General features: G+C 55.3%; 2 protein-coding genes across 8 annotated transcripts; both read left to right on the top strand.

Annotated features, from left to right (window-relative positions):
* The first annotated feature begins 4,094 nt into the window (after positions 1-4,094).
* On the top strand, positions 4,095-5,587 carry LOC135304563 (thymosin beta-15A homolog). Its single transcript, XM_064427108.1, has 3 exons — positions 4,095-4,251; positions 4,567-4,671; positions 5,088-5,587. The coding sequence occupies exons 2-3, from the start codon at positions 4,572-4,574 to the stop codon at positions 5,123-5,125; spliced, it is 138 nt and encodes a 45-aa protein (XP_064283178.1). The 5' UTR covers positions 4,095-4,251; positions 4,567-4,571; the 3' UTR covers positions 5,126-5,587.
* Positions 5,588-15,400: 9,813 nt separating this feature from the next.
* RAB9B (RAB9B, member RAS oncogene family) lies at positions 15,401-21,101 on the top strand. Of its 7 annotated transcripts, none has more exons than XM_064427102.1 (3): positions 15,401-15,494; positions 16,977-17,029; positions 17,865-21,101. In XM_064427102.1, the coding sequence occupies exon 3, from the start codon at positions 17,900-17,902 to the stop codon at positions 18,503-18,505; it is 606 nt and encodes a 201-aa protein (XP_064283172.1). In that variant the 5' UTR covers positions 15,401-15,494; positions 16,977-17,029; positions 17,865-17,899; the 3' UTR covers positions 18,506-21,101. The 7 variants fall into 7 exon arrangements, with proteins under 7 accessions (XP_064283172.1, XP_064283173.1, XP_064283171.1 ...); XM_064427103.1 differs by having other exon boundaries at positions 17,820-21,101; XM_064427101.1 differs by lacking the exon at positions 15,401-15,494 and adding an exon at positions 17,188-17,293 and having other exon boundaries at positions 16,577-17,029.
* Positions 21,102-21,707: the final 606 nt, after the last annotated feature.

Genomic DNA, 21,707 nt, shown 5'->3' with positions numbered 1-21,707 from the left:
CGGCCTCTGCCTGTAAATACTTCTAAATATCTTAAGTGACATGAATCTTCTGAGTTGGGTCATTTTAAGGGTAGATCATGAAGTAGTTTTATTTAGAAGGGACCTTGGAAGGTCATCTGGTGTAACCCTTGTGCATGTGGCCAGCTGTGAGGTTCAGCTTGGCTCTGCTCATAATGCATGGAAGGAAAAGCATGGGACCAAGTACTGAGTAATTCCTTCTGTCCATGTTTGATTTCCTGGATTGAATTGTTAGAGGTGGTAATGCAGCTTCTCTAGTACTGTTCAATTATGTATCTGAGCAGATTTGTTCACATAATGTTCAGGTAGGGGAAGCTTGAATATTTTAACAAGTACAAATGAAGAATTTGTAAGTGTCTCGCACAAAGCTGATGATCAGAGACAGCAGTAGGATTATGTCCTGAGCAGCACTTGTTCTGACTAACCCTGATCCTTTCTCATTGTGTGTTGGAGATGGCAAAGTATGAAGTCAGAAGGATGAGATGGCAGGTCTAGAGAAAGGTCCTTGGCATTACAAGTAGACCTCCAGACCTAGACTGAACCATGGCCCCAGTAAACATTTGCTGAGGATCACAATTGTCGTCCATCTGTTAAAATGTCTTGCAGTACTGGACAGTGAATAAGTGAAAAAAAAAGTGGTTTTTCCCCCAAATAGCAGGGTAGGTGCTGGTTGTTGCCAGGATTATGTAGCAGAACCTGGCTTTGATAAAAAAAAAAAAACAGAAACAGAGCTTTACAGCCATTTGTACACAGGAGACCATTGCTATTAGTGAGTATTTAATGTTTTCTTAGTTACTTTAATGAAACCAGGGTTTTGAGCTGGGAGAGCACAGACTTAATATGCTGTGTGACACTGTAGCTCTTACAGAGGATGGGAGATTCCTCCTTGGGAGAGTTCTCATACCCGTGTAAAGTTCACTGCTCTGAAACCCTCAGATCAGAAGGGATGGAGACTTTACCAAAGTCTGAAGGTGAGCTGTGGGGTGTCTTAGGCTTTCCTCACAGCTGCCTGAGATACTACTGTACAAAACAAATTATTTCCCAGGAGAAAATCTCAACTGAGTCATTGCTGTGCTCCTGCAGCTCGAGGTCTGGAGGAGCAGGGCAGGACTCCAGCAGCTCCCTCTGCCACAGGCAGAGCCAGAGTGTGGCTGCAGGTGTGAGGATGCTGGTTTTGGTGCTGGTAGCCTCTCATGCCTGTCTGCTGCCTGCTGTTAATTCAGCAGAACAAGGAACACATCCATCACTAGTCCTGTCTCTGCCTCACCCACCTGCCTGGGTACCTGAAATGAATGCACGGGTGGGGGGGGAGCTGGGCTTGCCAGGTGTGCCTTGCAGGTAGCAGGATGTGTCCACTGTTAAAAGCACAATGAGACACACCTCAAAATCATTTGCTGGCACCTCCCTCTTGCCTTACTGATGTAAGGAGGTCTCCTGGAGTCGGTGTTTCTGTGATTTAAAGCAGCACCTTGTCTTGCTGCTGTTGGGCAGGGGGAAAAAGGTGTTAGCAAGCCCTTTTGTGAATTGCATCAACATCCACAGGAGCAATGAGCCCTCCTGTAAGACACAGCAGCCCCAGTGTGCTGCTGCCTTCCCCAGCATGTGCTCCTGCCCTGATGGATGTGAAGGGCTGTGGCAGGAGGCTGGGTGAAAATGGGAGAAGGTGCTGTCACCCTGTGGAGTGGCTCAGGCTGGCAGCTGTCACGGTGGTGCCCTGCAGGCAGATGGGTCAGGAGGCTGAGAAAAACCTCTGATCCGAGAAAACTTCCTGCCTCCTTCCTGTAGAGGAGAATAAGGCATTCCTGGAAATGGCTATTGGGAGGCTCTATCAGCCCTGGCAGTCTTGTTCTGTGCGAGATTTAAAACCCATCTAAAATGGCTGGCAGGCAGTCTGTGCTATTTCAGGTCAGGGCTGTTTTTGCTTTCTCCCTATCTGTTGATGTCTCATTTCTTTTGTTATAAATTATTGAAAGCAGAAATGCCGAAAGACGTAAGAAAGAAGCTGGTTTTGCAGTTGCAGGAGGCTTTGCTAATTTGTCGGGGAAAAGCTCTTGCTGGGATATAAGCTCCTTTCTTGTTCTTTGTGCAAGATGGGTTTTAGCAGCTCCCCAGCAGCAGCCCCACCTCTCCCCTGCTGGCAGTGCACAGGGTTGGCTTGAAAGCTGCTCTGACCGTGGTTTGTACGAGTCTGGTGGTGCCTGTGTGGCTTGAGGAAGGGGGAGCTCCCCTTCCCCTGCCTGCGTGGCCACCGTGGTGGCTTTGTGCCCAGACAAAGACCCGGGGCTTCCAAAGTGCTGCAGCATCAGGAGGTGCAGCACACTGCCCAGGGGCTGTGCCTTGCTGCCGGGTACAGCTGGTCTGCTGAGGGATGGTGAGCAGGTTTTTGGGTGCAGCTGGTGCTGGCTGTGCACAGGCAGGGTGGGGATCAGGTTCTTTTGCACTCGCTGCCTGCCAGGGACAAAAGCTACGTCAGACTGCAGCATCCACAAAGGAGAAGCATGTGGAGAACAGGCAAGCAAAGGGGGAAGCTGAGGGGAAGGTGAGCACAGCCAGAGAGTAAACACATGGTAAAACGTTTGTCTGACTATTTGCATGAAGGCAAAAAGGATTTCCTGCATTCATTTTGAAACTGAATGGATGTGTTGGTTCTCGCTGGCTGTGTAGGAAAGATGAGCCTTTTCTCACTGGGGCTGGGCTGTGTGGTGCGGGCTCTGCAGGGTGGGTTTGAAGGATGCTCATGAAGGCAGCCCTGCCTGGGGCTGCACCATCAAATCTGAGCTGCTCTGGGAGCAGCCTGGCCCGGAGCTGTGCCTGCAGCCTCTCCCTCCCTCCCCCAGACACAGCAACGGGAGGCTGCTTCTCATCCAGACTCCTCTTGGAGGAGCAACCTGGCCTTAGATCTTGGCCTTTGCCTTTTCAGCGCTTGCCAACTCTTGGCGTTTCTTGAATTCAGAGCCCGTGTTCTGGCAGGAGTGAGAAGGTGCCCCAGGGTTTGCGGCAAAGGGCCACCTCCGGCCGTGACCTGCTGTCGCTGGATAGCACCGGTCCCTCCTGCCAAGACGGCAGTCGTCTCGCTAAAGAACACAAAGCAAGTGTTCCCTCCGGATTGCTGGGGATTTTCTCTGCAAAATCTCCAATAAGCCCTGAGCAAAACCCAGAGGTTGGCAGGCCAGGAGGAGGTGAGAGCTGCTGCAGCACAGCTGCTACCTCTTGGTGCTGTGTAACAGGTTCCTGTTCACCATGGTGCCAAGATCTCTGCAGAAGGGTTTTGCAAGCCTCATCTGCAGTCAGGATACTTTTTCTTTTGCCTCCTCCCCATCCCCTCATTCCCTTCAGCACCTACAGGACCCTCCTGGCCCTCTGTCCCTCTCTATCCTGGTGGCCAGCATGCAAGTGCCCCCCAGACTGCCACTGTCCTTCCTGCTGGGATCAGATAGGCTGCCTGCACTGCCCCTTGGCTTTTTCCACCAAAAGTCTTTCTCCCACTTGCACACCAGCCCATCTGCACGGTTTGGGCTGCTCCCCAGGCTTGCTGCCGCCAAACAAGAGCCTGTGAGAATGGTCAGCTTCTTGTCCACCCAGGCTGCTGCTTTAGTGACCAGACCTGCCCAGGAAGTGCTGTGGCCAGAGGCAGCGTAGACATGAGCAGGGCAGTGGTCAGGCAGCTCTCACAGGCGTGACAACAGGGTGCTGGCTTTAGCCCAACCCTTGCTTTGTTCAGGGAGCATCCCTGCACACACACATGGGCCACAGCTGCCTCCCTTGCTGTGGGGCACCTGCTTCTTGGGGCGGGGTTGGGGCTGGGACAGTGGCTTTGGAGCCGTCTGGTCACAAAGGGACCGGCCTGCTGCCCCTCACACCTGGCACCCGCGTGCGTGCGGGAGCCATGCCCGTTCGTGGGGGCAGCAGGAGCTGTGTCCGCGCGGGCGAGGGGCTGCGTGACGCCTGTCCGTGAGGGCTGTGAGGGCCGTGTCCCCGGTGCCCCTCGCTCGGTGTCTCCCTCCCTCGCTGTCCCTCAGCCCCTCACGCTCGGTCTCGCTCGCGCCCCCTGGCGGGCCACGCGCTTGCGGGCGGGCAGCCAATGGGCGCGCGGGCTGGGCGGCGGCCGGGGTATAAAAGGCTCCGCCCCGCGCGGCGCGCGCTCCAGACTCACCTGGCCGCGCAGGGATCGGATCGGCACCGGCACCGACCGCACATCGCAGCCACCGCGCACCGCGCCCCACAGCGCCGCAGGTACGGGCTGGGCCGCGGAGGGGGGCCCCGCGCAGCGCCGCTGCGAGCAGGGACTCGCCGAGGTGCCGCGGGGCGGGGGCTGCGGGCGCGGCGGGTCCCGGGGGCCGTGGCCGCCTGCTGCGGGGAGGGCTCCCCGGCGTGTGCGGGCACCGGGAGCCGCCCCGCTCGGCTGCCCGGGCCCGGCGAGCGGCGCGGTGCCCGGGGCGGCGGCGCGCCCCGCCCTGCGCTATTGTCCGCGGCGGGGGCCGGGGGGGGCCGCGGCCGCCTTTGTCTTCCCGTCCCCATCCTCGGCTGACTGCGGCGGGGGTCTCGCAGGCAAAATGTGCGACAAACCAGACCTGTCGGAGGTGGAGAAATTCGACAAGAAGAAGCTGAAGAAAACCAACACGGAGGAGAAGAACACGCTGCCCTCCAAGGAGAGTGAGTGCGGGGCCGGGGCTGGCGGGGCGGGAGGGAGGCACGGGCAGTGCCCGCGGGCCGGGCTCACCGCCGGGCACAGGGGCGCTTTGGGGCGGCGGGGCTCTGGCCCGGGACAGCCACGGGCACAGGTGTGTGCAGCCCGGGGCAGCGGGCACGGGCACTCGGACAGGGCTGTCGTGCCAAACTGATCCCTCAGGGCATCACTTTCCTGCGGACAGACGCAGACAGGTGCCCGACTTGCTGCCGTGCACACGTGTGGCATGTCGTCTTCTAACCTGACTGTTAAACCACCCCATCTGGAATCAAAGCACAAAACTGGACATCAGGGCCTGAGTGAATCCTCTGAAACCTTCTCCAGTTCGTGCTTCCACAAAAAAAAAGGCACTAGGGACTAATGGGCCTCTATTCTCTTGCAGCTATTGAGCAGGAGAAGGAATGTGTGAAGTCTTCCTAGAGAGAGATTGCCTGGCAGGAAGAGCGACTACTCAATTATTTTGCTTTGAAATGAATCATGTGGGTTTTTTTAAATTTACATCATGTACATGTATAGAAAACAGCTGTATCACCTAACACACTGTCCCACTCTACTGGCAGCTTTGGCAGGTGGGGGGACAAAGCATGGTCCTCTCAGTCCATCCATAGCCTGACCTGATGCCATCTCTGCTGCTTTAGCTGCCTCCTGTGACAGCACTGATCTTGCTCTGATGCAGTGGGGAGATGAGCAAGGGCTGTGGAGGCTTCTGGGCATGGGCCCCTTCTGCCTGGGCGAGTGGGGAACCTTTCTGGCCTCACCTCCAGCCTGGGTCTGTCTTGCATATTCTTCACTGACAGTGTTCTGTAGCCTCACTCACAGTTTTTTGTCTTCCTTGGGGAAAAATGAGAAGTTTATTATAAAATAAAAAATTGTAATGATCTACCTACGGCTCGTGGCTTCTTCCTTGACAAAGGTTCTGGCTGTAGCTTGGCTTGCCCTTGGAGGGTGGGGAGGTGTGCCTGGTGCTGCAGCAGTGCTGGTGGTTCAGTGTTGCTCAGAGGGTGATGTGGGATGGTTCCCTGCAGGGTGAATCCAGCTTGGTGTTTGGGGCTCGGTTCCTGGGGGAGCTGGGAGCATTGCTGGCATGAACCACGTGCTCCACCACCACTGTGCTTTCTTGGTGCATCTGAAAGCAGGGGGTCTTGCTGCCCATGTGAGGGCTGAGCCTTCTGCCTTGGAAAACTTGGTGTCCCCTGCCTCAAACCTTGTGGGGCTGGGCTGGTGCCTTGCCAGCATGGCTGGAGATGCTGGCCTGGGTGTGCTGGTGTGGCCAGGCCAGCTCTGCCCACCCAGTTCCTGGAGCACAGCTCTCCCATCACTGCATGGCACTGCCTTTCTGTTCCCCTTGAGCCAACCTCCACCCCTGCCCTTGACTGAAGGTGGTTTTCAGCCCTGTAAGGATGGGTTTGAATGCAGTAAATCCCTTGGGTACCCTCTGGGCTGATCCCAGCCCTGCCTTGCAGGGGTGGGGATCCCTGGGTCCTGCAGTTGGCTGCCAGCACAGTGTGTGTGAGCTCTGACAGTGCCCCCAGGTTTATGCTGAGGCTTCCTGGCTACTGCCAGGACTTCCTCACCTCCACCTGGCCCGCAGGGTCACTGAACACACCAGCCCACTTATACAGGAGGTAGAGGCAGACTAGCCAAAACTTGCCAGCTGACAGTTTTGGTCAGTGTTCCTGAGGAGCCTGGTCAGCTGGGGACAAACACGGGGCTGTTGTGCCTGTCTGGACATGGTGCCTATCTATCAGCCTGGTGCCTCCACCCACACTCCCTGCCAAGGACTGCAAATAACACTGCCTGTGTGGTTGCCACTGCCGCCACCCCTTAAAAAGCAGAACTGAAAGAGCTGCAGGTAAGAGTTTGGTGCTTGTGCACTGTCAGGGCAGTGTGGGGTTTTCCATGGGGTGGGGAGCAATGCAGAGGCGCAGCTGGAGCTGCTGCTCTGTTGGGCTGAGCACTGGGAAGGATGGCTGTGCCCCTTCAGCACCCTGACGTCCCCAGGACAGAACCCTATTCTGGACATGGGAATCTTTTCCCAGTGCCAGCACTCAGGGTGGTTTGTCAGGGTGACAATGTGTCCCTGCTCAGGGGTGGTTTTTCTCATGGAGCAGAGGCAGGCAGGTAAAGCCAGCCTGAACCTTTTCCCATCCCTGAGAGCCAGAGGCTGAGTTGAACCAAGAGAAGCTTTTGGGACAGAAACACAAAGTGGCAGGGCTGATCTCCCCTCCTCGGTTCCACTTTTGGGGTAGGGAGGTCCCAGTGGCTGCCCAGAGCACCTTGGCTGCTGGCACCACCCCAGTGCCTCTCCCTAGGACATGCTGCAACGGGCCCCTCTGCGGGCATGGAAAAGCACCAGGGTACTTATCTCTCCCTGAGTCACATGGACGTCTGCAAGGCCACAGCAGGAGTGTCCCCTCCCTGGCACAAATAACAATAACTTCCCCCTCGCCCTGTGCTGTGCACACAGGCAGCAGAGCCTGCCCGGGGCTCTGGGCACCCCAGTCCTACAGAGCCAGCTGGTTTGCCAGCCGGGGCCAGGGCTGTGGGTTGCTCCACGTGGCAGGGTGGCTGGTGCCAGAAGCTGGCAGAGCTCCAGCACTGACCCTGAGCCTGTGGAAGCGGCCATGGCACCCCCATGCATCCTGGGGAGCCATAGAGTTGTTGATGCGTCTGGGTTTGGGCTGCTCTTTCACTGCAGCCAAGCCCAGCATGTAGCAATACAGATTTAGACATGGGGTTAAGTGCTGGCACAGCCAGGTCTGTGCCCCAAGGGAGTCACCCCAGGGGCTGGTAGTCCCAGCCTGGACCCAGGGCCATCAGCTGGAGCTGGGAGCAGCACCCCAGCAAACACATCTCTGTGTGTTTTATGGCCAGTGTCCTGTGTTCACCTAAAGTGAGGGCAGTCCAGGCACTTTCCCCAACCACATCCCTGCCAGAATGGTGCACAGGAAGTACCAGAACACATTGCCTAAATGCCCTGTCCTCAAGACTGAGGGTAAAGAGTTACCTGTTTTGCTAACCGGTGTCCAAAATGTCCCTGTTGCCAGCAGAGCATGAGCCAGTAAGGGGAGAACCATTACAGAAGAGCCTTTTCCATCAGCACTTTCCTTCCCTATCCCAGACCTTCACCTTTTCACCCTGGCACACACGGGCCCACAGCTGCCAGTGCTGCGGGAGGCCAGGACACCTGCCAGACTGATGTCCCCTAGAAATGTGGTGGCTTGAGCAGCATGAGGTGCCCCAGCAGGCACCCACGCACAGAGGGTGGGTGACATTCCAGGAGCTGGGCCTTCCTGGCAGGGCTCTGTGACTCTTCCCTTGCTGGGCACCAGGTGAATCCCTCATGTCAGCCCCCCTTGGCAATGCCAGGAGAATGTAATCCATGCCTCTCCCATCCAGGGCCCATCCTGCTGCTTTGGGGAGGTTTCCTCCCATGCTCAATGAGATGGTGAGCTGTGGCCTCACTGCAGAGGAGGGAGGAAGAGGCTGAGTCACCATCAGGAGGAATTTGGGCAAATACCTGGTGACCAGCAGCATGAGGTGAGTTCAGATCAGGGCTTGTGGCTGCGATGGGTGTCTGTCCCTGCCACTGCTCCATCCTCTCTGACTCAGGAGAGGATTTAGCCCAACACACACCTGTGGAGGATCACAACCCCATCTCTGGGGTGCCTGAGCCAGCCTGTGCATTGCCCTGTGCTGGGCTCCCCTGTGCCCCATGGCTCCCTGCCAGCCTGTGGCACCTTCCTGATGTCCCGCAGCACCACACTGGTTTGTAGCACAACTCACCCAGGGCAAGGGAGCCTTTTGCACTCCAGGGTTTTCCATTTGTCACTCGCCATCTGGCAGCTCCCAGAACTGCAGCAGAAAGTGGTGAGAGCCAAGATCAGTGATCAAGGCCTAAGGCAGCTCCTGGATGGCAGGAGATTGCCAACCTCAACCTGAACTGTGGATAGTCCAAGCAAACCTCCTTTAAGGTATGTGTTTGGCACCAGAGCAAACAGGGTGAGGTGAAGCCAGGCTGTACAGACAGGTGAATGCTGCAGCTCCCCAATGGTGGATCCTGCCCACCCCCACCTCCCTGTTCCCTGCATCCCTGGGGAAAACATGTCACCACCTCTGTGTCACTTGGGTTGGCCTTTTCCTGCCATGTCTCTGCTGCCTGCACAGACACATTGCCAAGCACAGAGCTCAAACCACCCCATAGTGGCTGAGGTTGAGAGGGGAACAAGGGGCAGCAAGCATGAGCTGCCAGGGGAAACCTCTGCTGGGACTGCTTGGGGAGGATCTGTACATGGGGATAGTTAAAGAGGAAAGCACGTGGCTGTAAAAGAGGAAGGCAGAAGAGAAGGAGCAATAGTGGGGAAATGAAAGTGGTGTGTGGGCTAGTGACCACAGTCCTTTGGCAAAGGAGTTGATGGTAGGCTACCATGGTGTGTGAGAGCTGTGTGTGATGGGGCCACCTGGGGACCTGGGAAGGATGGACAGACAAGCTGTCCCCATCCTGTGGTGGGGAGGAGCACTGTGCTGAAGAACTCCCATGGCCATGAGGAGGGAAAGCCACTGTCCCTTTGCACCCACAAAGGCACCCACACAGCGAACCAGAAACCTTTGGACACCTGTGCTGGGAAACTGGCCTGTGGGCTGCACACACTCAGCACAACCCAACACCTTCCCAGCAGTGCAAAAGTTATTGCTGCTCTTGAAATAATACCCTGGAGGTCAGGTTTACCAGCAGGAGCTTACTCATCCCCTGCCAAGGAGGGCTCAGCATGAGTAGTGATGAACCGGGAGCACGCAGAGCTTCCTGCTCAGGACCCGGCTCTAGGCAAAGCCGGGCAGTCAGGCTCGGAGCGCCCCTGCCGCTCCCGCATTGGCGCTGCCCGCATCTGCCGGGGCTGCGGCGGCCCGAGGCGCGGCTGGGAGCGGCCGGGCTGGCGCCGGGGATTCGAGCCCTTCGGGGGCTGCCAGCCGCTCCTGACAGGCAGTGCTGCCTTGTGGCCCCCCGGCTGCATTCTGCAGATTCCCGCGGGCCCGAGGGGCCGTGCCGGGGCTGCGGCACCATGCGCTCCGGCGGAGCGCGGCTCGGTGTCCGCGGCAGCGCCCGCACTTGCGCCCGAGCCGGGCCAGCTGACGGGGCAGAGGAGCGCTTTATTTTAGGAAGCAGCTGGCTCACACAGGAGACATTGTTTAGCATCTTTCCTGCCTCTGGTGTTTTATTACAAAGGATTATGGCATGAAAAGCCATTTTGTTCCCCTGTTCCAAATGCATAGGCCCCTCTCCATGATTTATTCCTCTCCACGGGCAACAGCTGGGGTATGACATCCCAGGAAGTGGAGGGGGAAAGAAGGTGGGGGCTCAAACCCATGGCAGTGATGGCAGCAGGGATGCACCCAATGCCCAAGTCATGGCACAGCTGGCAGGAGTTTGCCAGCAGTGCCTGAGACCGCTCGTACACCTTTATGATGTGAGGGGTGGGTAAGGAAATGTACCTCACTCTGGCCAGGGCAGAGATCAGTGTCCTCTGCTGGGACGCTGCTATCCCCAAGCCTGTGTGCCCCCACATGCCTCCTGCGGCATCACAGCCCCAAACCTGCCTGGATGAGCCTGTATGGGAATCTCCTGCTGCCCACGGGGAACCTGGGGCCTGGCTGGGCACAGCATGGTGCAGGGTACGAGCTCAGCACAGTGGGTGGGGTGCAGGGTGCAAACTGAGGGTCAGCTTGGGAATGTGATCATTTGCACTCCCCCCAGAATCACCTTCAGGCAGGACAGAGGCACCTCCAGAGCCGCAGCAGGAGCAGCTTCTCTCCTTCCCTCTGTCCATGCACTTTCCTTGCCAAGTGACAGCCGGGATACCATGTGCTCCCTGTCCCCCTCCTCTGCCCCTGCTGCTGTGTGCCTTTCCTGTGGGTCCCAGAGCAGAGTCCGTGGCAGCACAGGCTGAACTCCCCCCTGCCCAGCCTGGCAGACTCCTCTGTGGTTTTCCAGGAACCAGCTCCGGAGCCATGGGCAGTAGATATGCGTGTTGCAACAGATGCCTTGTGCTGTTTGCCAAAGGCCCATCCTGTCTGTGCACCTACATCAGGGCAGAACTATGTCTGGTGCTGCCTCCCTCTGCCACCTTGTCATCTAACACGTCCCTAAAAACCAGCCAAGGGTTCTTGGGAAGAGCAGGGGCTGGGCGGGGAGGTGAGGGCAGTGGTGCGTGGCTGAGCCACTGCCAGGCCTGCGGCTGCACTGAAGCTGGGACAAGCCCCTGCCTGCAGTGTTGTGTCTGCTGAGGCAGCTCTGCAGCCCAGGCATGTCCCCCTCCCTGCTGCCTCAGACCAGCTCACAAAAACAAGATAGGTCACTTTTTTTAGGGCAGGTTGAGCTGTGTGGGGTACAGGGGATGAATCACGGGGTCTTCCCCAGCTTTGCTCCACCTATGGAGCTCCTTCCTGGGGAGATAAATGGATGATGTACCTAACAACTTGCTCAGAGCTGTAGGCTCAGGGCAAATGAGGTGGCTAAAGCTAGGGGTGGCAAGACTGCTCAGGAGGTTCCTGTGCTGGAAATTGTTCCAGAGCAGATGCCACAGGCTGGAGCTGCTGCTGGGTACACGTCTTGGAGAAGCAGCTGCAGAGCCGTGCACCGGGGCTGGAACAAAAGCAGAGGCCCAAGCCCCAGCTGCAGCACGGGACGTGTGATGAATTAATCGAGGCATGAGCTAGCAGCATTGTGTGACCACAGGCTGGCAGGGGGTCGAAGCTGGATCAGGGCTCCTCACCTTGGCACCAGTTTCCTGTTGTTTGCTCTAACTCCCAGAGCTGGCAGTGAGAGCCAAGGCAGCCATACAATTGCTGCAGCCTCTCTGGGCAGGGATGCAGCTGAGCCAGGGGAGTAAAACCTCTCATGCTGAAGGAGCCCTGCACCCTGCAGAGTCCCTGCCCCAGTGAAAGCCCCTGGTACTGCTTGCCCAGCACATGGCTCCTGGGACGCATCCCCATCTCCAGACAAATCCCCCTGGTGCCCAGGACCCACAGGCGAGGTCCCCTCCTGGCCATGGGGCCAGGGCAGTGCTGCTCTCAGCAGCACAAGGTCATGCCCAGATAAGCCCATTCCTTAACTTGTGCTAAGTGTGCTTTAGCCATAGTAGTTACTAAGCAGGCAGCTCCTGTTGGGTCACAGAGTTTGTTGGCTGCATTTCTTATCTCTTTGCTTTGCTGGGCTTTGGGAACGTGTTAGTACAAACCAGGGCTCTGTGCTTTGCCCTGGCACTGATGGCCTTGCTCTGCTGGGGGAGCTGCCTTGTGGAGAGGATCAGGGAATACATCTCCCTCTCCTTACCCAGGACTGATGTGGGTGGCTTTATTGTGCAGGCTCAAGAGGTCCCTGCTCACCCTTACACGGGCTGTTTAAAACTACTAATTAACAACTGGGGCTTTGTGGCAGCAATTTACAGTCTCTGCAGGTAGTTCCTCTCAAGTGTGAGGGCAAGATATCCATCCAGGAAAGACCTTGTGAACTGCTCAGGAAAGCGGACCAGCACAGGTGAAGGCATGCAGCACCTGAGAGAATTAAATAATGCTGGAGGTCATTGTGACCTAGTGACCTAGACAATGATGATGTCTCCAGAGATGCAGAGGGTGTGCAGTGCACAGAAGTTGTGTGGAGGAAGATGATTCAGTGTGCCCCAGTGTCATTCTGGCAGCTTGGCAGCAATGTTATCACCCAGATATGAAAACAGCTTTGAAGAAAACACCTTCTTGGCTCCAGAACTTTGATGAAATATCTGTCCCTCCTCATGCCTATAAGCCAGTGCCTTGGCTGTGAGGGACACCCCAAGAAGTCAGTCCCCTCCTGCCCTGCTCAGAGGGACAGTGAGCTCTAGATGCATGTGCTGTACTCTGTTTCTTCTTGCCTGAACAGGGGACGAAAACAAGCAGTGGGATGGTGAACCCAGCTTTAAGCAGAAAGCCCATGTGTGAGACATGAGAGGGAAGAGAGCTATTAATAGGAGGAAATTCCAAAAAGAAGAATATATATGCCAACATGATTGCTGTAGAGACACAAGAAGGCAACTACTATGGTGCAGAGTATGAGCTCAGCACAGCGCTCAGCACAGTAGGGTGCTTAAGCCCTACTTCCCCAAAAGCCACTGGACATCACCTGCTGATGGGAAGTAGAGCTTTCCTTAGCTTCTGCATGCAGCTTTTGCTTTATTAATCTGCCTTTACCTTGAGCCACAAGTTCTTTTCCATCTTACTTTCTCCCTGCCCTATTTGCTGAGGAAGAGAGCGCTAGAGCACCTTGGTGGGTAACTGGTGTCCACCACAGGTGCCAAACAGGTTGTTATCCAGCTCAGCAAGACAACCAGACTGCACAGCCACTGGGAGCCAAATCAGACCAGGCACATCCCTGCTCAGGTAGCCAAGAGACTCCACCAGCTGCCAGCACCCACAGATTACCCTGGAGGTACACAGGGTACCCTGAGCTCAAGCATGGTCAGCTGGGGTCACTGGCCATGTGGCATCTTTGGCTGAGCTGCCGGGATGTGCTGCCCTCCCTAAACCCTCCCCTGAGGATTAGGTGTCTGCCAGGCCTGACAGGGGCGGTGCAGGAAGGCAGAGCATGGCACAGTGCTGCAGCAGAGCATCATGCCTCCGCTGCCTTGGCAGGATCTGCCGTAGAGGCTCTTTCGTGTTCATAATCAGGGCTCACCCCTTACATGTTAAATCAGATTCCTAATCAATAAATACTGGCAAATAACAAGATTGAATGGCTGCCAGGCAAAGGGAACTTGGCAGGGGCATGCTCAGAGGCTCACTCCAGCAATGCATGGTCCTGACAGAGCTGGCATGGGGATCTGGACTGGTTTGGAGGGATCTCCCAGTGGCTGGTGCAGGCTGTGTCTGTCACTGGTACCAGCAGCATCCTGCACTTCTGGTGCTGCTGTGTACAGGGATGTGCCCCAAATGCACACCCCTGGAGCTCCCACATTTTCCCCAGGCTGCCCTGGTCCCCTACTGCCAACAGCCTCGACCTTGGGCCCTTGTGCTGCCCTCCCCCTCCTCACCCCGCTAGGCTTTCCTTGTTCCCCATCTCTTCTGACAGATCACTGAGGCCAGTATTAATATAATCCCTGGCTTAATTTAAATCCTCCTCCCATCTCATGCTTTCCCGGGGGGAGAAGGGAATTGATGCACTTTTGTGGCAGCCACTCAGCCCTGGAGCTGACACAGGACCCAGATGGCCAAAAGCCCTGGATGTCCATACCAGAGGTTCCTGCTCTTCCCCCCTGGAGAAGGTGTCCAAGGCATGTTGCAGCCCCAGTGAGATGTGTCCCCAAGTTTCAAAGGTGTATCTCGGTGAGCACCAGGCACTATTAGGAAGAAGAGTTGGTGATACCAATCACAGGGGAACACACAAGTGGCTGCTGCTCCCCAAAACCCCTCTGCAGCCACCTGGGGGGCTGGTTTCCCTCTCCCCCTGCTCTCGCAGTCTGGGCAAGGCTGGCCACAATTTTCCCCTTCAAAGTAATGTTTGTATTAGCTGTTCTTCCCCGGAAACCTCCTTAAAGACATTCTCGCTCCTTGACCCATGAGCAATTGTGAGGATGGGGGAGTCTTGCTCTTTTGGGCAGCTGTCACTGAAGTGACAAAGTGGGGACGGGTGGACTCTGAGAGGAGTGACAGGGGCAGGCAGAGAGGGGCACAGGCAGGACTGTGAGGGGAGTGACAGGGAAGGGCGGTGAGGGGCTGCGACATGTGGGACCGTGAGGAGACAGGAGACCGGGGAGTGACAGGGACTGGCATTAAGGAGGCTGCGGGGGGCAGGGGACATGCGGGGACTGTGAGGGGAGTGACAGAGGGGACTGTGAGGGGGCACAGGTGGGACTGTGAGGGGAGTGACAGAGGGGACTGTGAGGGGAGTGACAGAGGGGACTGTGAGGGGGCACAGGCAGGACTGTGAGGGGAGTGACAGAGGGGACTGTGAAGGGGCACAGGCGGGACTGTGAGGGGAGTGCCGGGGGCGAGCAGTGCGGGGCTGCCGGCCACAGTGGGGACATGCGGGGCCGTGAGGGGAGTGACAGGGGTCTTGCGGTGAATGCCCCAAGTGTGAGGACACGAGACTTGACTCCATTTTTCTCAGAAGACTGATTTATTATGTTATATATTATATTAAAATACTACATTAAAACTATACTAAAAGAACAGAGAGAGAGGAGGAATCAGAAGGCTACAAAAACAAGAATAGAATAGAATAGAATAGAATACATAACAAAATCTTGTGACTGCTCACAGCCTTGGCACAAGTGGCTGTGATTGGTCACTAATTAAAAACAATCTACATGAATTAATGGAAGATGCACCTGTTGCATTCCACAGCAGCAGACAGTTATTGTTTACATTTCTTTCCTGAGGCACTCAGCTCTCAGGAGGGGAAAAAATCTTAAGAAAAGATTTTTCATAAAATATCATAGCTACACAGGGGGACTGTGAGGGGCTGAGGCGGCACAGGGGGGACATGCGGAACGGTGAGGAGGCACAGGGGGACATGCGGGGCCGTGAGGAGGCAAAAGGGAGAATGCGGAGCCATGAGGGGGCCGAGGAAGCACAGGGAGAACACGCGGAGCCGTGAGGAGAGTGACCGCGGCACCCTGAGGGGCTCGGGGCGGGTCCCGCCGGCCGAGGGCGGGCCGTGCCGGCCGGCGGGAGGCGCGTGCGCGGCGCAGGCGCGGGGCTGAGCGGCACCTGCGCCCCGCGGGCCGGGCGGCGGCGGCGGCCGGAGGCCGGTGAGGGTGAGGTAAGGGCGGGCCCGGCGCCGCCGCCCCTGGCCCGGGCACCTGCGGAGGGGGGCCCGGAGAGCCGCCCCTTTACCCCGGCCCGTGCCGAGGGGACCCCTCGCGGCTGCGGGCTCCTCCCTGGCCGCTCCCGTGGGGCGGGATGGCACCCGCCGGAGGGTCTCGCCTCCGCCGCGCCGGGGCCTGGGGAGCAGGGGGGAGTCGGACCCGGCGTGCCCAGCCCGCTGTTGGTGCCGGCGCCCTGCGAGAGCGGGTCGGCCCTGCTGCGGTGGGGCTCAGCCTCCGGAGCTCGCAACGGGACCAGCGGTGTCAAGGCTGTGTCACGGCAGCGTGCTGAGCTGAGCCCTGCTTCTGAGTCCTGCAGGCTCTGCAGCAGCCCGACAGAACCTATTAGTCATTTTTAAAAAGAGTCACTTGCTCACAGAGCATTTCTAAGCAGAAATTCTGCTCGGTGCTGGTGGCCTGTGCCAGGAGGGGCTTTGGTGGCAGTGACTGTCTTAAGCATCCCTCAGGAAGGTTTGGAAAGGAACAAGGCTATTGAACAGCTCACCTGCTCATGGGGCAGGATTTCCCTTAAGCCATGGGCCCTGGGGACCTGTGCTGCAGTTCCTGTTTGTCTCTTCTGACATTTGCATTTTGGTCTTTGCTTTAGAAATACTGGGTCACACACTGCTCCTCAAATAGCCCATCAGATTAGCTCAGCTGGACTTGGTTTGAGGTGTTTCTGTGCAGGGAAGTGAAATTTGTGAGCCTTTTGTGCAGAAAGTGCAGAAACTCACTTAAAGCAGAAGTTTCTGCTTTTGGCTTTGTGGTAAGCACTGTTTGAAAGGGCTGCAAAAAGAGCAGAATCAAGGTTGAACAGGGCCCCCCGAGGTTAAGGCAGAAAGCAGGGTTTGGCCTGGAAGGAGCAGGAGTGCTGATCTGAGCAGTGCCACACACTCCTGCTTCAGTGGGTTGGAGATGTCATCACTAAGCAGCACTACTCATCCACACCCTTCCCAGGAATGTTGGTAGCAGGTGTAAGCAAGCTCCTTGTCTTTTCATCCCCGGCTGTTCCCTGCTGGCTCACTATCCTAGTTAGTAGATTCAGTTGTGTGTTCAATCCTCTAATCAGATTCCAGGGTGTGTGAGTAGGCAGGGGAAGCAGATCACAGTTGTTATCATCCCCTGGACTGAGGGGAGACACAGGTTGCACAGCCTTTGCTCTCATGTCAGAGCTCCTTCAGTTTGTTCTGTTCTTACCTGGGGTTCAGCATGCCCATTGTACTCGCTCTGCCCTGGCCAGAACTGGGCTCTGTTCCATTTCACTCAGGGCAAGGGAAACTGCTCAGTGCTTTGTTCTTGCTGTTTTACTCCAGCCATCTGTACTGCACATGCAGGTTCCTAGAGCTCTGCTGTTGTCCTTCCATCCTCAGTCAGCATCACAAACTGAAAGACGACAAGGGCAGCTCTGGTAACCTTGATGACTGATGTTTGTTTTTTAGTGACTGAAACGCTGGAGGAAGGTGTTCCCTGGACAGTCCTGGAGACAGAGCAGGTACAGTACAACAACCCAACAAACCTCTTATTTCATGTCAGGCCTTTACCCTACCCTGCAGAGTGTCCCTGGGAGGGGGAGCATGTGTTGGCACTTGGCCTTGAGGGTGCTGACTAAGGAACCTGTGGTGTCTGGGTTGTTGCAATGTGAACCTGCAGCTGAGGCTGAGCACACTGGGCTGTGACAGCCAGCAAAGAGCAGCTGCTCCTGTGCCTGGGAAACCCCTTCCGAGCCACGGAGATCACGCGCAGCTGCGCTGGCAAGGTGAGTCAGCATCCTCAGGGTGATTAACAACTGGCTTGACAAATTACTTGTATTGGTATTAGACCTGCACATCTAGTGCATCCTTCCAGTAGAGCAAGTCAGAGAGGAGAAATTACTTAGCTGGTGATGGTACAGTGCAAGGGAAGGCCTGGTGATGGTCACCCCTGGTGATTTTGCTGTTTCTGTGATGGCCTCACAGGATGCAGGCCCGGAGAGATGTTTGAAGTAGTGATGATGTGTTTGGAAAAACTGGACAAGCTTTCTGATACAGAGTTTTCACCAAAAGTAGTGTAATTGATACTAAACTCTCAACAGTTGTTTTTGCCTTGCACTTAAGGGGTCATGTGCTGCATCCATTTTGGACCTGATGGAAGACTTGAGTGCCTGAAAGTTTGTCCAGTTCCTAGCTCTAAACTCCTTAATAAGAGAGATTAGGACAGTAAGATCTCTCTAAAAACAGACATCACCTCCTATATACAAAACTTCAGAAAAGGGGATGGAAATACCATATTCTGTTCTTCTGCAGAACCCACAAGAAACGGCTGTTTTGTACTATTTCTGAACGCTGCAGATTGCCTTGGTACCCTGCCCCTCCATCCCGCTGCAATGAGCGGCAAGTCCTTGCTCCTGAAGGTCATTCTCCTTGGAGATGGTGGAGTTGGGAAGAGCTCCCTCATGAATCGCTACGTCACCAACAAGTTTGACTCGCAGGCGTTCCACACCATTGGGGTGGAGTTCCTGAACCGGGACCTGGAGGTGGACGGGCGGTTTGTGACCCTCCAGATCTGGGACACTGCGGGACAGGAGAGGTTCAAGAGCCTGCGGACGCCCTTTTACCGGGGAGCAGACTGCTGCCTGCTGACCTTCAGCGTGGATGACAGGCAGAGCTTTGAGAACCTCAGTAACTGGCAGAAGGAGTTTATCTATTATGCTGATGTGAAGGACCCTGAGCACTTCCCATTTGTAGTCCTGGGCAACAAGATAGACAAACTGGAGAGACAGGTGAGCACAGAGGAGGCCCGGGCGTGGTGCATGGAAAACGGTAACTACCCGTACCTGGAGACTAGTGCCAAGGATGACACCAACGTGACCGTGGCCTTCGAGGAAGCCGTGCGACAGGTGCTGGCGGTGGAGGAGCAGCTGGAGCACTGCATGCTGGGCCACACCATTGACCTGAACTCCAGCTCCAAATCGGGCTCGTCCTGTTGCTGAGAGTGGCTGCTGCTTTGGGAGCGGCGCTCGAGCCGGATCAAACACACCTGGGCAGCCCTGGGCCACTCTGAGGAGAGTGGCCACAAGGACAAGAGGTGGTTTGCTCACTGGGGAGCTGCAGCCTCACCATCTGAATCCTGCCTGGAGTTCTCAGGCACAGAGCATGTATCTGCAGGAGGGAGCTGTTTACAGAGCATGTGAGCATAGTCTTGCTTCCATCTCTGCCTGTTTTAGCAGGTTTAAAGGGCTGAGGTAAAGCCCTTTAAATTCCCTGAAGACAGTAGGGATTTGTTCTTTACCAAGAACTGCCTGCAGAGCAAAGCTGAGAGCATCTTAGACACTGAAGTATTTTAGTCCTAAAATTAAAAAAAAAAAATTAGACCCACTCATGACCATACTGCCAAAGGAAATCCCACTCGACATACTGAACAAAACCTGTCATAAAGACTCTGGCCCATGTGAGAAAGCCAAATACTGGAGTGGCTGGGATGTGTGTCTGTTGTTTGGGATAAGTGTGTTGTGTCCTGAGGCTGAATTGTGATGAGAATTGTTAGAGCTCTGACCTGAAGCTACATATGAAGGAGACATGGGCCTGTGTTTGAATGTGACAGTATTGTTTCTTCATAGCTGCCTATTTCTGGTCTGTTTTTCCTCACCTCTAACTTTGTCTTGTGTGAGTGTTATTTTTTGGAGAGACTGTCTGCTTGTTGTTTAATACATGTTTCCTTGTCTCTTGTGGAAGCTCAGCCTTGAAGCCCTGGGTGAAAACACTGATGTGACTGCTCACTGGGTCATGTCAAAGGGTTACTCAGGAGATCTGGAGTGTGACACTTCAGCTGGTTTCTGTCACAAATAATCACTGTGTTCAGGTGATGTGCTCTAGCAGACCAGATGGCAGGTGGGTGGGCTGTCTCCTAGGTGTGCAGGTGGCTGGGGGCCTCATGCATGGTCAGCTGTTAAACCCACCAGTGCCCCCTGTGCCTCATTAGCTGGCACAGCCTCGCCTTCAGTTGCTCCAGCGTGGATGTTCCCAAGTGAATGCTGCAGCATGGAGCCATCCACCTGCTGTGTCAGGCACATCCAGCTGTGTCAGGCACGGTGCTGCAGGCACAGTTAGCCCCTGCCATTGGCCTGGCCCTCCATCCCTCATAGGAAATCCAGGATGCTTTATCTGTAATTCCTGTGACAGACTGCTCAAGTGTCTGCTGGAACTGACTGCTGTGTTCAGCCCAGTGGGGAGAAAGCTGCACTGCTTTCTCTGTTCAAGGTGGCTGAAAAACGGGCATGGGGGCCCAAGGAGCCTTCTAGAAGGGATGCCAGGCTTTGCTCCCACCTCCTGCCCTCTGCTAGGTGTTAGTCCCAGGCTGGCTGTGTGCAGAGATGAGCTTGCTGACTGCTGTCTTTGCCATTCAAACCTCGTGCCCTGCAACCTCCCGTGCAAGCATTTGGCCAAAGCTGTGGCTGCCCGCAGGCACGTAGGAGCCTGCCCCGAGCACGTATCCACTGGCTGCCGGGTGATCCCCGCTGTCATCAGCTGCTGGATGGTAAATTTTAGAGCTCAAATCAAGCAACCCTCCCTTAAGCTGTGCTTTAGAGCAGGGCAGTCTCTGCCCTGTGCTGGCAGCTTGTCCCCATCAAGGCACAGTCTCTGAGCATGCAGAGCATGAGCATTTTCCCCCATTTCTTCTGGGGTAACCCACGGAGATCTTGCCCTTGTCTGCAGGGCAACCGTGTGTGGAAGGGACTGGAGTATTAATGCTTTAGGGGGGTCTAATTTCTAAACAGGCCTGAACACTTGTATTCATGGGGAGTGAATGCTATTTAGGCAGCTCCCTGAAGGAGAAGGTTCTGCCTCTGTAGGTGAAATTTTTACAGGATATTATTGTTACTGTTTATTTAACTGTGTCTGACCTCCTGAGGCCTCTGGATTTTTCTTCATTAGCACTGCTTGATATTTCCTCCAAGGTCCCAGGCTCTGTGACCTGTGGTTCCAGTTTCCATCCCTGAACAGGCTCATTCCCTGGAGCTGGTTTGTGCAGGGGCTCAGGGTGAGGACAGACTCAAGTCCCTGTATGCTGGCCCCCGGCAGGGGGGCTGCTGAGGGAGCTCCCTGCAGGTGAAACTGCCACTTTCCCATGGATCTCCTGGGATCTGTGTGAGGACTACGGAAGAGGGCAGAGATTCAGCATGCCACAGTGCAGGAGGCTCATGTGCAGCTGTTTGTAGCACCCTTGTGGATAAAGCTGAAGAGCCTTGTTGTGCACGTGTTACACAGCACCTTTTATTTCTAACAGACATTGGACCATTGACTTTTTTTATATTACCCCCCCCCACCATTATACTACGCTTACATGTTTTGGTTTTTTTTTTTAAGGTAGAGTATAATATATTTCAGTTGTTTAATTTATTTTAAATGAAACGCACAATTCCCAAAGGAGCCAGGATTTTGAACTCTGTTGCAAGGCCAGTGCCAACAGCCATCCCTTCCCGTGTCCCCTCGTGCTGCTGCGGTTGTTGCTATTGCTACAGAACTGGAATTGTAAAACCAAGATTCTACCTTTATTTAAGCAAATAAAACATGGATGTATTCAAGTGAGTTTGGGAAGTGGCTGCCTTCTTGGTTTATCAATGTTGAAGTCAGTTTTTGTTCTGAGGACTGGTTAGTTACAGCATCTGGCAGAGAGAAGTCACTAAGGGATCGGAGGGATATTCCTTCATGTACCTGCCTGGACCAGGAGCTGAAGGATCAGAACTCAACAGCTGACTCCAGTGAGCAGATTTCCTTTTCAGTAGAATCAGAAAACAGTTTCAGAACAGAAATCTTCCACATGGCTTCCTTCTGTCACTACATCTTAAATTCTCAGCCTGGGCTCTCAGCAGCAAGTCCAGTAATTTCCTGTGAATTCTTCCAGTGATCTTGGAACTGGTTCCTCGGGCTCGAGGGGGTTTTAGCCAGGCATGATTTCCATAGGATGCTGACAAGGAAATCAGCATATGGGGACTGTTCTCTTTCGCTGTCCTGCCAGGATGGCTGCTTATTTTGGGAGACTTTCTCTGTGTTTGCAGAGCCTGTGCCTGCTGTTTCTTTTGGCAGAATGTTTTAATTTATTTTTCTCCCTGGTCTGCTTGCGCTATCCATGATTCCAGGAGGCAGCATAGGGTTCAAAGTCCTTGGAAACCATGCATTTTAAATGTGGACTGG

The sequence above is a fragment of the Passer domesticus genome, chromosome 7 (assembly GCF_036417665.1).
Source record: "Passer domesticus isolate bPasDom1 chromosome 7, bPasDom1.hap1, whole genome shotgun sequence".
NCBI classification, from domain to species: Eukaryota; Metazoa; Chordata; class Aves; order Passeriformes; family Passeridae; genus Passer; species Passer domesticus.
The sequence above is the reverse complement of the archived record's forward strand: the minus strand, read 5'-3'. Positions and strand labels throughout refer to the sequence as shown.